This window comes from Halyomorpha halys, unplaced genomic scaffold (genome assembly GCF_000696795.3).
Source record: "Halyomorpha halys isolate HHAL.00 unplaced genomic scaffold, Hhal_1.1 Scaffold21.1, whole genome shotgun sequence".
Lineage (NCBI taxonomy): Eukaryota > Metazoa > Arthropoda > Insecta > Hemiptera > Pentatomidae > Halyomorpha > Halyomorpha halys.
The window spans coordinates 187,742-204,529 of NW_027112014.1; the positions used below are offsets into that span (position 1 = coordinate 187,742).

Genomic DNA, 16,788 nt, shown 5'->3' on the forward strand with positions numbered 1-16,788 from the left:
CATTATGATCAAATTTACTGGTTGTATTTTTTTATACAGTTGTAAATATCAATAAATAAATAAAATAAAAAATAATTTATTTTATACGGAGCTCTCTTATCTTTAAAACTAACAACACAAGAAAATATAAGAGAGCATCATTTAAAGCAGAGTAAATTTTCTAAAATATGAGCCCTAATAGAGCTATTTACGTCCAATAGTTCCCGAGTTATAGCTTTTCAAAAAGTAACATTTCGTAAAAATGCACTGAAATATCAGTAGTGAGTTAATTTATTTTGAGAAATCTATATCTCAGAAACTATATGGCGTACAGATGTCTATTAGCACTCAAATTAAACCTTGTTAAAAGAGCTATAAAGTAGTTTATGATTTTCATCTTCGTAGTAGTAGTTTTCATAATATTTTCCAAAATGAATTAACAAGATAATTTCTAGTTTTTTTCGGACAAAACAATTGGTTTATGAAAAACCAAATTTCAGGAACCAATATACGAACGGATGTCTGCCAGCAATCAAATTAAAGATAGATTTTATAAACGACTAGAAATCAATTTATTTTAGCAATTATCATGAAAACAACTACTAACAAAATAGCTTTAATTTCAGTGCTAATAGACATCAGTACGTTATATGGTTCCTGAGATATAAGACTTCCCACAATTTATACTACTCATTTATCAGTACATTTTTTATGAAATGTTGCTTTTTAAAAAGATATATATCGGGAACAATAGAACGTAAATAGATCTATTAGGGCTTATAGTTTAGCGAATTAACTCTACTTTAAATCGAGCCCTAATAGTAGTAGATCAGTAGTTGACGCGTAGCTCAAAAAGTATAAATATTTTATATATATGTTATTATATCACAATCGATCTCTTTCTCAATATCGATCTCTTCACAATATCTCTTTCTCAATAATGAGAAAAAATATTACTGATTCTGTTAAATGATTTTTTACTAACTAAAAATTTAAAAAAATATAGGGAGGATATCAGTAAAACGGGTCAATAAATTTGTTTTTAAAAGCAAATCATAGTAGTTTTTAACGTCATCTGAAACCTTCAAATACTATTTTTCGAAGAAATTAAAAATTAGAAATTGTTTAACCTTCATTCCGGTGACCATTGTTCATATTACTTAATTGAAAACTATGTATAATTACTAGTCAAAATTGATAAATCTGCCAAAAATAGGTAGGGGAAATAAAAAGTGGCGGCTGTTTCAAAGCAATAAAAAAACTAATTTTTCATTCGGAGCTCTATATTTTAAAAAGTAGGAACAACACAAGAAAATCTAAGAGAACGTCATTTAAAGAAGAGTAAATTTGCTAAAATATGAACCCTAATAGTAGTAGATCAGTAGTTAGTGAATTTATTTTGAGAACTCTATATCTCAAAAACCACTTTACGAACAGATGTCTATTAGCACTCAAATTAAAGCTAGTTTAATGAGCTATAAAGTAGTTTATGACTTTTATTTTCGTAGGAGTAGTAGTTATCATGAAATTTGCTAAAATAAATTCATTTATAGTTGTTCGGACAAATTTTCATTTGCCAAATTTAAATTCATGTATGAAACTAAAAAAAACAAAAAAAAAAACAACTACCCCTACGAAGATAAGTGCTATAAACTACATTATAGTAAGTTCGATTTGTTTTATTTGAGTACTGGCAGACATATGTATGTCTAATGGTTCCTGGGTACGAACAACTATAAATTAACATTTTGTGAATATATTTTGTCAAATATCATAAAAACTACTACTCCTACAAAGATAAACGTCATAAACTACTGTATAGTACATTCAACTAGCTTTAATTTGAACGCTAATAGACATCTGCACGTCGAATAGTTTTAGAGATATAGAGTTCTTAAAACAAATTAAAGAACTTCTGATTTTTAAGAGCATTTTTTAATGAAATGTTGCTTTTAAAAAAGCTATATAGTTTAGCGAATTCACTCGACATTAGATGATGATCTCTTAGATATCCTAGTGTTGTTGGTTTTAAAGATATAGAGTTCCGAACGAAGAACTAATTTTTTCAACATTTTGAAAAAGCCGCCATTTTTTATTCCCCCTACCTATACTTGGCTGACTCATCAATTTTGACTAGTAATTATAAATATTTCTCATTGAAGTAATAAAAAAATGGGATGAAATATCTGTTGCTGGGATGAGAAACCAAGAGATACAAATAATAATTTTGCATTTAAGAAGTTCTTAGCTATCTATCTAGTGCCTCGATCAAATTTACAATTCAATACTAACATACTTGTAAAATTTCAATGTTTGGTAAATACTGAATCGTAAATTAGGTTTAGATTCGTGATTGTGAAATTCAGTTAATTAATATTCAACTAGTATTTATTGATGATTCCACAATTTGGTAATTATTCAAGCTTAAATTGACATAGATAGATAGAAAAAACGTCTTATTAGAAGCACTGTTTCTTCTCACTAATAAATTATTGAGACAGTAATTACAAAAACAAATTACAATCACTTCTAATTTCTTTTCTCTAACTTTGAATTATAGTAATTGACGAATCATTGTAGCTGAAATTACTTTTGCCTAACTTTGACAATTTAATAGCTTACGATCTCCCCTTCATTCTCCACATAATGATAAACACATTAGAAGTATTAATCGAACAATTTCGGCTGTTATAATCAAAATAAATAACTTATATAACTATCTTAATTCTTTTATCATAAAGATTTCCTCATTGTGGTCCATACATCAGGATAAGTATTATAACCAACCAAACAAATCTAGGTAGGAACGCCGGGATCATAGGAAATTTTATAATGGGTTGTCATGGGCTCATTGAATATCAAAATATACCCTTGGAGCATCTCATAGTTGAGCGGGCTGGGATGAGGGTCCCAGAGCTCTTAGTCTAGAAGGTTGTGGGTTCGAATCCCACCTGGGGCGGTCAAAATTTATTTCATGGCGGCCACAAGAAATAAATCTTGTATAGGTCCTCAGATAAGATTAAAAAAAAACAACACAAAAGCAGTAATGATTTAAGTGTAATTGAATATAAAAAAGTCATAGACTACAATATAACCATCAAACAGATCTCTTATACAATAATTTTGGGCAATAAGTTTTCATTATTAATATTTTTTATTAGGTATGAGCCAACAAACATTGAACAAGAAGTATACAAATAAATACTGGTATATGAAAATATAAATACTGTCATAAAAATTTTTTAAAAAAATAAGAAAAAAGAATAGAGATGACATTGAAAAAATATCCCAAATATATAATAAAGGAATAATATAATGATTTATAGTGTGTATGTGTATATATAATATGACATGAATTTTATGAAAATTAAGTAAATAAAAACAAAATAACGTTAAGTATAAAAGCAACAGTTTCGAAACAATTATATATAAGGAAAATAATAAAAGTAAAAATTAAAATGAGAGAAAACAAATATCAACCCCCTCCCCATTGTGATAATAAGGGGAACCTTAAACTTGGTTTCCGATACTCATGGAACCTAACCAGCGTGGAAGCATAAATTTCCCAATGTAAAGGGCATAAATTTTCCAAACTGACTTAGATACGTTACAAGCTTTATTTAGCTAAATTTCAGTAACTTTATTCGTGAAAAATTTACTATAATCCTTGTAATTTACGTCAAACATGTGTATACCTCAACTATATTTATACAAAGAGATGATGATGGTTTTCTGAAAACAACTGTTTTGTTTACAAAGTACTTTTAGGGATTAATAAAGTGGAAATAAAAACAATACAGATTTTCATTAAGACCCTCGTACTTGCATTTTGGCATGGGTATATATTTATACACTATTCAAATTATTTGAAATATAACTAGGAATAATTTTACTACAAAAATAATATGATAAAACGGCAAATATTTTGAACAGTTGCATACATTTCCGATGAAAAAGATGAGGTATAGAGGGCAATGGCTCACCTAACTCACGGTCCCAGATGGACAACCTCGCCTTGCTCCTGCTGTCCTTTCGTGTCGGGGGCTGGGGGCAGGGATCACAGGATACCATCTTACCGCGGCGATGGTCAGCGGTCGACTGGTCAGCAGGCTATTAATATAGTCTAGAGGAGAGGATAGGGAGGGGGCCGCGTAGCCACGTTTACGATGTAGAGTATGGAGTACTCCGAGAAAGTACGTTGACGTAGAAAGCACTTGGGATGTAATGGATAAAATATCGAAGAGTAGGTCAGTTCAGTCGAAGGAAGGTAAAACCAACAAAACTTCTTAGAAGAATTAGTTAGGTAACCAATCGAAGAGGGAATTGTTATAATTATTTAAATAAAGATAAAAGATTTAAAAAAAAAAAAAAATGGCTTCGAAAAAAGAAAAGTCATAAAATCGAATCAGTTTAAGTTGGTTATTCAGTGTAGCTATTCTGTTCACCAATCACTGGTTAATGTTTGACGGATTGCGCCCAGCCAATTCCAGACTTCCATTTCCAGACCTATTCCAGATCTATTTTGCAGAAAAACTGGGAAACGAATATATCCCCCCTATGCTTAAAAGGGGACAGTTTCGATAAAAAATAAAATAAAATTCCAATTTTATTTAGAACTGGACGAATTCCAAAGATAATATTGTAGACTCTAGAATATAACCATAACCATATTCTCCACTGGGGTCATCCTAAACACAGTCCCGAAACCAATAGGTTAGTACGAAATGATACCAGACTACAGTAAAATCTATGTTGAAGATCGTCAACAAAATTTAAAAAAACAAAAAAAAACAAAGGTTTTTGTCAGATTTGCCACTGGGGGTATTCATGGTGTTTTAAATGTAAAACGTTTTACGATGCTAAATATTATAAGAATACGATTTTACGCAACCTAATTTAATGTCCATGTTTTATGTTAAATACAAAGGAGCACCCAGCGGATTTAATAGGCAACTTGTTTTATGGACTTGTAATCTTTAAGAGATCATGAATTCTCGTATAAAACTACTACGTCAGATCATCTTTTCTCCATCTCACTTGTTTCTTGTTTTCTCTCCTTTTTTTCCCCCATTATTTAATTTTATTAATGAAACTATCTTCATATTGCTATATAAGTATTTGTATTCCTCTATATTTTATTATTAAAATAAACATAGTCTTTATTATTTAATAAAGATAGTGAGAAAATACGAGATGAACTGATATAAAAATAATTTGATCCTTTCATTTGAAAGAATGATGAACTCCATTTTCAACAGTTTTTAAAAACATACTTAAAATAATATCCTTGAAGAAGTTTATCGGGGGGTGCGGTCAGCAAAGAACAACATAAATAAACAAAACAATATTTATTTATTTTATGCCGACGTTTCGACCTGAGTTTCAGGTCTTCATCAGGGATAGTGGGGCGTGTAAAGGGGACGGGAAGCTACTGAATTAAAATAATATCATATCTTGAAAATCCTTTTTTTTTTTTTTTTTTTATAAAGTATAGGATTGTGAGCTGCCCAATTGAAAGTCCATGTTATATGTTAAATGCAGAGGAGCTCATAGCGGATTTTCTGGGCAACTTGTTTTGTAACCTTTCCATCCAGAACATTCTAATTAGTATTTTTATCCATTACTTTATTAGAGTTTTGAAAACAACACAAGTCTTACACGAACTACGAGCAACTAATTTATCAAAATGGCATGGATCTCAGCTGATCAGTTGTATGACATCATTCTCCATTTCGCAGACCTATTAACAGGCTCTCAACCATGTTAAATGTTATATCGTTTTAACATGCTAAAAAAAAAAAAAAAAATATTTCTCCATTTAACACAAGCTTATGCAAGGGTTAGTATTTACTGAGCTAATCTTTTAAACAAATAAATAAGTGTAAACCTCATTCCTTTGAACAAATTAATAACACAGAAAAAAAAACATGAGCATCACGGATGTATGGATCAACTTGTCAGTTAAGTTTCGAGCTAATTTATAGTTCTTCTCGGTCGGATCTCGTGGCCTACCACAGGGTCAACAATCCCTATGTTTGGATCTAGTTCGCCCAAACACAGGCGGGGCCATAAATCAACCAATATTTGGCAAACTTCGTTGAAAATCAACAAAAAAAAAAAAGGAAAATCAACTTTTATATTTTAAAAGAAAAAAATCAGAGGTATTCGATAAACTTTGTAACACTAATTCAACAAGAACACCTAAGAAACATCAGTACAATTGAATAAATCAGAAATAAAAATCATAATAAAATCCAATAAGAACATTTAATTGAACTGATTACTATCGATAGCCAAATAACACTGCCTTAATCTAATATATAAAAATGAATATTTGTTCGTTGGCACTTTATTCACTGCCATACCGATCATCCAATGGTCATGGTTGATCCGGATTTTTCCGGAATGATTAGAGGAACGTCCGATTTTTTTAGTAAATGAAAAATTATTAACAAAACTAAGCATTTCTGACGCGTAGCTCAAAAAGTATAAATATTTTATATATATGTTATTATATCACAATCGATCTCTTTCTCAATATCGATCTCTTTACAATATCTCTTTCTCAATAATGAGAAAAAATATTACTGATTCTATTAAATGATTTTTTACTAACTAAAAATTTAAAAAAATATAAGGAGGATTTCAGTAAAACGGGTCAATAAATTTGTTTTTAAGAGCAAATCATAGTAGTTTTTAACGTCATCTGAAACCTTCAAATACCATTTTTCGAAGAAATTAAAAATTAGAAATTTTTTAACCTTCATTCCGGTGACCATTGTTCATATTACTTAATTAAAAACTATGTATAATTACTAGTCAAAACTGATGAGTCTGCCAAAAATAGGTAGGGGAAATAAAAAATGGCGGCTGTTTAAAAGCGATAAAAAAACTAATTTTTCATTCCGAGCTCTATATATTAAAAAATAGGAACAACACAAGAAAATCTAAGAGAACGTCATTTAAAGAAGAGTAAATTTGCTAAAATATGAACCCTAATAGTAGTAGATCAGTAGTTAGTGAATTCATTTTGAAAAATTTACATCTCAAAAACGATTTGACGTACAGATGTCTATTAGCACTTAAATTAAAGCTAGTTTAATGAGCTATAAAGTAGTTTATGACTTTTATTTTCGTAGGAGTAGTAGTTTTTATGAAATTTGCTAAAATAAATTCATTTATAGTTGTTCGGACAAATTTTCATTCGCCAAATTTATATTCATGTGTGAATATCATAAAAACTACTACTATTAAAAAGATAAACGTTATAAACTATTTTATAGTAAATTTAACTAGCTTTAATTTGATTTCTAGTAGACATCTGTACGTTTTATGGTGTCTGAAATAAAGTTTTCCAAAACTCAAACTTATTATACGAACAACTATATATCAATTTATTTTAGCAAATATCATGAAAACTATTATTCCTACGAAGGGAAAGGTCATAAACTACTTTATAGTCCATCAAACTAGCTTTAATTTGAGTGCTAATAGAAATATGTACGTCACATAGTTCCTGAGATATAGATTTCTCAAAATAAATTAACTAACTCCTAATCTTTCAGTAGATTTGTAAGAAAGTTTGCTTTTTAAAAAGTTATATCTCGAGAACTATTGGGCGTAAATAGCTCTTTTATGGCTAATATTCTAGCAAATTTACTCTTCTTTAAATAATGTTCTCTTAGGTTTTCTAGTTTTGTTGGTAGTTTTTAAGATATAGAGCTCCGAATAAAAAATTAAATGTTTTATAAAGTTTTGAAACAGCCGCCTTTTTTAATTCCCCCTAGCTATACTTGGCAGACTCATGAATTTTGACTATTAATTATACATAGTTTTCATTAAAGTAATCAAAATTTGGGATGAAATAACTGCCTTTTTATCTGCTCTTGGGCTTTTGTACTAATTGTTTCTAAAAAAGTAATTATTTCTTTTATATATTTATAAATTAACAGAATTAACCCCTGAAATATTCATGATGCCATTTAATAACTAATAAATAATACAATTATTTTAACTTTTCTTTTTTGTTTTATTATCAAGGCACTGGCCCGACCCTTGACACCTGTCAGTAATTCCCGCCAGATTTACCGCGCCATTATTGAAACTTTTCCAAACGTGGGGTGAGATAACTGCCTTTTTTTCTTAATAAATCTATATTAATAAATTAAAATTTAGATTTAATGCCCTTATGAGGCTTATATATTAGTTTCAAATAAAGAAAAGCTTTTCAAACACGTTTTATTTTATATCTCAGGTTATAATTTGTTCAACAAGATCCGGTTTGTACCCTATTAGTAGAGTTGGTAGAGGCCAAGATCCGGTTTGTACCCTTTTAGTAGAGTTGGTAGAGCCCAAGATCCGGTTTGTACCCATTTAGTAGAGTTGGAAGAGCCCAAGATCCGCTTTGTACCCTTTTAGTAGAGTTGGTAGAGCCCAAGATCCGGTTTGTACAGAGTTGGTAGAGCCCAAGATCCGGTTTGTATCCATTTAGTAGAGTTGGTAGAGGCCAAGATCCGGTTTGTACCCTTTTAGTAGAGTTGGTAGAGCCCAAGATCCGGTTTGTACCGTTTTAGTAGTGTTGGTAGAGCCCAAGATCCGGTTTGTACCCTTTTAGTAGAGTTGGTAGAGCCCAAAACCATTACCGAGTCTCGATTGGTTTAGTCAGGTTGTAGTTAATTTTATAGTTGAAAAGTAATCTGAGACTTATTTAAGCCGAAAAGTTGATTTTCTACAAAATTTTTAAAATGTTCCTTTAGCTGCTCAAAGTGAATATTGACTTTGTTGCACTCCTTAAAAAATCGTTTTCTACACTTTAATAGGTCAGCCACCTTAACATCCCATTCGTTGCAGATTTGACCCAAACCAGATATACGTCTTTTTATTCCAAACTCCTTAACCATCCTAGCCCATTAATTCTTAATCTTTTATCCTTAACAATCCCTGATAATCCTCCGAGGCGTCTGAAAAGAAGATGGCCACAAGACCTTCTAGTTTAAATTAATGTTTGAAGTACCACCAATGGGTGGTTCCTTCCCAAGATTTTCAAGTCATATGAAACATACTACATATTTACTTATTGTATTATTTTGTACAGTTGTAAATTACAATAAATAAATAAATTAAAAAAAAAAAAATAGGTCAGCCAGGCTAAATTGTATCAATACAGTTTAAAAACAGATGAACAATAATCAATATTTTAGAAGAACGTCCATTTTACTGCTAAGAGTTTCGACAAAAATGAATTCCAAGAATTCCAAACAAATCTGATGGTCAACATTTACTACGACGATACCTTTCGTTAATTTTTTTTTTTTTACTTAAGGATGAAATGAAAAATAGTTTATTATTCTGGGACTAGGTCCCTTTAGAACAATTACAAAGGCTATTTTAATTTTATAATAACATTTATTGATCATAAAACAGTGTGGTCACACTTAATTATAACTTATATACAGAGAAGGGAAAAAAAATTAATTAAAAACTAACTGACTAAATACAAAAAAAAAAAAGTTAATTACAAAATATCTGTACTATTATAATAATGGGTCAGATTGTTGAAGCAAAAGGTAATAAAAATATAAGGGATTTAAACGAGGGAAAGGTTGGTACATTACGTATGTTAGAGAGAATGGAGTTCCAGTGTTATGCAGCTCGGGTAAAAAACTATAAAAAAGGATATTAATTAGTTTTATTGTTAATTATTTTGTAAATACTTATTTTTAAATGTATAACTATGATGGCATTGACAGCCACGATATTTTGTGCCAGAAAATCAAATAGCGAACCAAACTATTGATAGATATAAACACGAAAACAAGTGATAAATAAAGAACTAATAACAACTATGAGGCGACATATTTCCGTGACAACGTATACTCTATGCTAATATTACATAAATATAAATTAAAATCAATCCAATGTTATATATTTGAAATAATAAACCAGTTCACATATTGAATTCAGATATTTATTTTTGCTTGGTTATACATTAATTAATTTTTATACATATGATATAATATCCATATGTTAAACGAAGTCAATTTCCGTTACGGGACACTTTTTCTAACATGGCATCCCGCAAAATGATTTATAAGACGTTGTCACGTCAAAACTAACAGAAGAATATATTAAAATATATTACATCTGTAATAATCTTTATATTATTGATTTTTTATTTTATTTTATAATTTTATATTTTATAATATTGAAGCACAGTGAGGGTTATTAAGTAAAAAACTATTCATATTTCCTTTAGTATATAAATATAACAACATTATAGATAATCAATTTACCTAAAATAATAAGAAAAATCGACTAAATCGGGCCAATATTAACGATTATACATCGAAAATAGCTGTTACCATTTATGTTACTACAGTAACCGTCTTATCACTTCATTTATATATTAATTGATATCAAAAATTCAATAGTGCTCAATTAATGTATGTACATCCTCATTAATGTACATAAACACTCAATTATAGCTCTAGCTAATAAAAATATAATTTATAAATATAAACAAATGTTCCATGTACCATTTATTATTCATATTTACTTTAGCATTTTGGAAGTTGCGAAAGTAATTGTTTCCATTTGTTGGATTGCCAAATTGCCGACCACCACGCTCTTTTACCGCCAGGACCCGTCGCCAAAAAAAATCAACCTCATGAGAAACGAATTCATGAGCGCCAAAAATAAATTAAGAACAAAGTGTCAGTCAAATGAGACGTTTGGAAGAGTTTCAATAATGGCGCGGTAAATCTGGCGGGAATTACTGACAGGTGTCAAGGGTCGGGCCAGTGCCTTGATAATAAAACAAAAAAGAAAAGTTAGTTATTAAATGGCATCATGAATATTTCAGGGGTTAGTTCTGTTAATTTATAAATATATAAAAGAAATAATTACTTTTTTAGAAACAATTAGTACAAGAACCCAAGAGGAGAAAAAAGATAGTTATTTTGTCCCAAATTTTGATTACTTTAATGAAAACTATATATAATAATTAGTAAAAATTGATGAGTCAGCAAAATATAGGCAGGAGACATAAAAAATGGCGGCTGTTTCAAAACGTTAAAAATAATTAATTTTTTTTTTTTTTTTTATTCGGAGCTCTTTATCTTTAAAACTAACAACAATAGAAAATCTAAGACAACATTATTTAAAGTAGAGTAAATTTTCTAAAATATGAGCGTAAAAATGTTGTATGGAACGTGCTGAAAGATCAGTAAAATCTTAGTGAATCTATTTTGAAAAATCTATATCCCAAAAACCATTTGACGTACAGATGTCTATAAGCACTCAAATTAAAGCTAGTTTCAAAATGTTCGTTAAATTTTTTTTTTTTAATGGCCTAAAAAATCGATTTATTTTTTATGTAAAAAACACAATTTAGAACATTGTCTTAAAAATACAAAAATAATACAAAATTTTATTTTAATTTTGGATTATCACATTGTTATTTTCAATCCTTGATTATATTCCAATGTGTGAAAATCTAGCAGTAGAAAATCGAACGGCGCTCGAATTGTCTCTAGTGTGCACAGTTTGGCCTGTTTAGCGCGCTTAAATTAACTTCAGCTTACATGTTTATGGGTTAATCGTTATAATTTACGAAACTATTATCCTTTAAGGGTGAGAAACGAGGCCTTTTACATGTTTGGAAGATTAAAGTCTTATGGTCCTTGAGAATAATGAATTGTGTAGAATATTTAGTCAAAGAAAGGATAAATTTAGGAGGTAAACACTACGCAGAATCTTACAATACGATTCTATTATCATCGCGACGTTTTAAACTGACATGTAAATTTGTTAGATTTTCTAACGAGCCATTTCCTAGAACGTTAATTAGTAATGGGCCGAATGGTAAACGTGCGAGGAGTAGACCGAAACGTAGATGAGAAGATTGTGGTGAAGTAGACTTTGTGGATCTAAGTTTTGACGGCGGTTGTTGGATGGACGAGTGTAATTGAAATAAAAAATAGTTCATGGTTCTGGAACTAGGTCCCTTTAGAATACAAGGTTACAAAATATATTAGCCAATAAAAGGTATGGCCGTACTTAATTACATATCAATAATTTTAGATACAGAAAAATAACTTAATACATAAAAAACAAAAAGGTGGTTACAATATTTACAAATAATAAATGATAATGATCAATATGCATATTATATAATACTACAATATACTATTATAATATTGGTTCAGTTTGATGAATCAAAAGGTGTTTAAACAGAAGGGTTTTAAACAAGCGAAGGGTTGATAGAGATGGCGTATGATAAAGGGACGTAGTTCCAGTGAAAGGCAACTCGGGTAAAAAATGATTAGTCAAACGTAACAGTTCGGTGAGGTGGAGGGTATACGGGACCTGGTACTACGAGATTGGACTGAGAATTTGAATTGCAGGTTTTTTAGGACATAGGTCGGGCGCTGATTACTAATGACTTAGAATAGAAAGGAAACTAGAAAATACTGGCATCGGAAGGAAGGATTCAGCTCGGTGTAATACTGGGTTATGTGCGAGTTAACGAACGCTATATTATTTAACAGCTATTATTATAAATAGACTATCATTATAAACTATATAGTATAAACTATAGACATCTGGCACATTTCGACAGACACTGACCATAGAGGAAGTGACCTTTCCTTAGTATTCTACACCAATGTAAAAAGCAAGGACTGACACTTAAGCAGGTACAAGCTGTCATCTCACAATGGACTTGCATCAGTCTAACTATTTTATGTTTAACAAATGTAAGTCAGTTCTCACGAGTCCTTAGGTCATGGTACCTTACTCCCAATTTCTTGGAACCCTGGCCACCCTGTTTCTTGTCATGCCTTTTTCCCCCTCCCAGATATTTATTTCTAATTTCATATGCTCTCTAGGCTCCGCCTAATTTCCTAAATCATCTGATTGGTCCAAACCCCTTCTTCTATTTTCACTATTCTTCCTACCCCCTCTTCTCAAGTGTACATATATATTTCCTAGCACTAGATAGCTAAGTTAGAAGAGAGAGACTCTTATGTAAGAGTAACATGTAGTTCTTGTAAATATGTTAGAATAAACTCATTTTAGTCTTCACTGATTTTTATGTTGTTTAATTTGCGTATCTCTACTGATCCCGAAAATAAATCGTACCGCACAATTTATAAGACGTTTAAGTCAAGCTTCGAGTTTACCCAAGAAACCACCGTATATCAGGCAGCCAGAGTGAAAGTGGGAGAAAACAAGAGAGGAAACTAAGAGCTGACGGGTTTTAAGTGGAGATAACAAAGACTAGTATCGACATCGAACCTTCGAGTTCGCAACATATTTTTATTTCATTATGCCTCTCCTAACACCCTTAAAAATTCCAACAAATCCCATCAAATCACCTTTACTCTTCGTCGTAAACCTACTGACTGCCCTACAGTTTCATTTAATGATGTTACTCTTACCCCTGTCGAACAGATCTGCAGTCGATTTCGACTATTACAGCACTTACTTGACAAACGGTCTAAACTTCCAACACATTACAAAAGACTGATCTACATGACTGTAATAAGGCCAATCTGGACATATGGAGTTGAGCTTTGGGGCTCCACTAAACCTTCGAATTCCTCTCATATCCAATCCTTACAATCCAAAATCCTCAATGCTCCTTACTTTGTCGCAAATCAAAGAATACATAAAGACCTTAATGTTCCCTATGAAACCGATCTAGCCCGAACCAGATATCACTCCTTCCATTATAAACTCTCTAACCACTCAAACCCCCTAGTTTCTAATCTTGCATCCTCTTCCATTCCTGACAATCCTCCGAGGCGCCTGAAAAGAAGATGGCCACGAGACCAGCTAATGTAAAATGTCATTATAGTGCTACCAATGGGTAGTTTCTCTACACACCTGTAACACTCCAATTTAACTTAGATCAGATTTACTAAATGTATTATAATGTACAGTTGTAAATAGCAATAAATAAATATTTTAAAAAAAGGGAATAACCTAAGCATTCTTAAAGGCTAGCACTTTCACGGTTATATATTAATTTGTACTTTTTAATTTTTGCATAGTTTTCGAAGACTAATTTCACTAACTATTGTATAAATATTACACAATTATAATGATATGTTTGACCAATTATGCACATCTTCGATTAATATAGAAAATAATATTAGCTATGCATAATACCTGCGGATCTTCAATGCCTTCCGAATCCACCGCGATGGTGTACGCCAATACGCTCAATCTTCAACTTTAGCTACTACTCAACGGTGAGTGAATTCTTTTTCAGAACTAGAAAATTATATAAGTTCATCGGTCAATTTGAATTATTTTAATTAGTTTCTTCTAAAATTCAAAATTATCGTATGAACATATGATCTATGTTAAGTTCATAAAACTGGCACATATAAGATACCTTATAGGATTCAGCAAGTTGCGACGTCATCCTTATCTAAGGGTGGATATGCTTCTGTGAGAATGTCGTTGTTAGGATTTGTATGACGTGGCGACGAACTGTGTTCAACGTAAATGAAGGTCGTAGGAAGCGAACATTGTTCCCTCGAAGAATACCTGATTAGGTTTTAAACTAAATTAACATTCGTTGGTATTGTAATGACTGAAGTGCACGATATATACAACGTGGATCAGATATGATACATATAAGGACATCGGCCCCGAAGGTGAGGTGTTCAGTTCCTCCATGGCGGGGGACGAACCCACACACACCTGTCTCGTCGTATCTTGACCTTATGTAACTCCCTCTACCAGTTAATATACGAACTTGAACAATTATAGGACTGTCAATCGAATTTTGACTTTATTTTGTAATTTTACATATGACTTTTGCCATTTGATGTAAACTTGTGATCTATTAGACAACCTACGGCACAGTATTAGCATGAGTGGGGAAACCTTCCAATGAAGACACTCCTGACGTAGTACATCCACATAATGTAGTAAATGCCTCTACTCCCGAGGCCTTTCAGTCTTTTTGTCTTATTGTTTTAACAGTCGGTTGTGGCGCCCAGCAAGTAAGTCAAGAAACTTTTTTTTTATTATTATTATTATGTCAGTTACAAATGGTTTGTCTAGGTCATTGTTTTATGGTTTATATATGTAAAAGAGGTTGTGAATGATATATCGTAGAAATTTTGATTGAAAGATCTGAAAAGTATGAAGTTGAGATTTTTGTAGGAGCCCAACACCTGAGTGGTGTAACTCCATATTGACCTAAGCAGCATGGTTTATATTTTAAGTTCGTTAGTAAGTTATGATTATTTTTTATGGTGTAGTCGTTAAACTAAAGTCAGCGATTTAGTATTTCATTTAAATTTGTCAAATGTGATTTCCAGGTCAGTCATCTGTCCATCCTAAATCTCAAGTATTTTGTCTCTGTTGGTTTAGATACTGGGATATAGTAAAGTGCCAGTTGAGGGCACCCTAAACGTCCAAGTGTAAAAGAAAACCAATTCGATTTTTGTTTGTTTATAAACCTTTATTATACACTTTGTATACCTCCGTTTTACCCTCAATGGAGCATACTCCAACAGCCACAAGAATTAAAATAAAACTAGCACTGATAGGCCTATGTAGACGTATGTTTATGTCAAAATGACGTCATACCAAAACAATGGCGGCTTGCTTTTTTTTGCGCGGCATACGTCGTTTGAGTCTAAAAAGCGTTTTATATAAAAAATAAATAAATATAGATAAAAAATTTATTAAAAAAACATGGGATCATTATTATTAAATAAGTGATATAAGACACTTTCCAAAAAAATACCGTATTAAATTATAACTCTCGCATAAGAACAAGCCTTAATACATAACAAAAGGAAAGGATCGAATAAATAAACCGAACCCACATCCCGAAAGGACTATCATAAAGCACAGGTGGGGAGCATCAATGCTACAGCGCAGGAGGGAAGGAAGAGTACGAGATTGAACTACAAGATCCCGAACGATTCCATAAGGTTAAGGTTATATTAAGAAAATAAGGGAAAAACGGATAGTTCCAGGACTGAATGATACATTGGGAACTCCAAGAACTGTAACAGCATTCCAGTATTATAATGAGATCACAACTGACCTAATAATAACATTGACGCATCGGTGGATTCACTCCTTCACGAACGGTCCCTTCAAAAAAATTTACAAAACGCTTAGATAAATGTTTTAAAACGGAATATATTTACTCATGAATCATACAAAGTAATAATACTTTTTTATACTTAACAATCAATCAAATAACACAATGAATTATATACATAATAAGACAGAAAATTTTAACTGAAGTTAAGGAAATGGATATTACGAAATGGTTAAAATTATTGGGCCCATTGGGACTTGCTGGTATCATAGTGACTAAAACGTTTAGGGACTCCTCCATAATGAAAACCTTACCATAAACGGAAGAATATCCTTTTCAAGTCCATGTTTTGAATGTATACACATTTACCAAAAAATGAATACGTTAATGATATTTTATTATTTACTTTTTTATTTTATTATTTATATTTTTATTTATTTTTCAACAATCATCAAATTCATGTTCAAATAAAGTATCAGGATAATTTAAATTACATAACAGTTATTTTTTACTTATTATAAATAAGTTTATGTGGTTGCTTTTTTTTTTTAGTGGGATTATTTCATATCTATTTTTCTATATTCCTTATACCTACAACGTTTCGGCCCTTTTTATTGGCAATTTCTAAACATAATCTATTCTCCCCAGTCACATTATCGAAATATGATTTAATACAGAAAAAAATATGATAAAATATAGAAAAACATTTTTAACAGTTATAATTATTAAATATT

The 16,788-nt window shown here is 31.0% G+C and overlaps 1 protein-coding gene across 5 annotated transcripts in view; it reads right to left on the reverse strand.

Annotated features, from left to right (window-relative positions):
* LOC106681891 (leupaxin) overlaps nt 1-16,788 on the reverse strand; it is a 208,802-nt gene that overhangs the window by 98,130 nt on the left and 93,884 nt on the right. The window contains exon 1 of one of the 5 annotated variants that reach the window (XM_014422443.3): nt 3,963-4,093. The exons of 3 other annotated variants lie outside the window; for them this stretch is intronic. In XM_014422443.3, coding sequence (XP_014277929.1) covers nt 3,963-4,050 — 88 coding nt within the window. In that variant the 5' untranslated portion in view covers nt 4,051-4,093. Of the gene's footprint in view, nt 1-3,962; nt 4,094-16,788 lie in introns of those variants that run through there. One more of the 5 variants, XM_014422469.3, reaches the window with a different exon arrangement.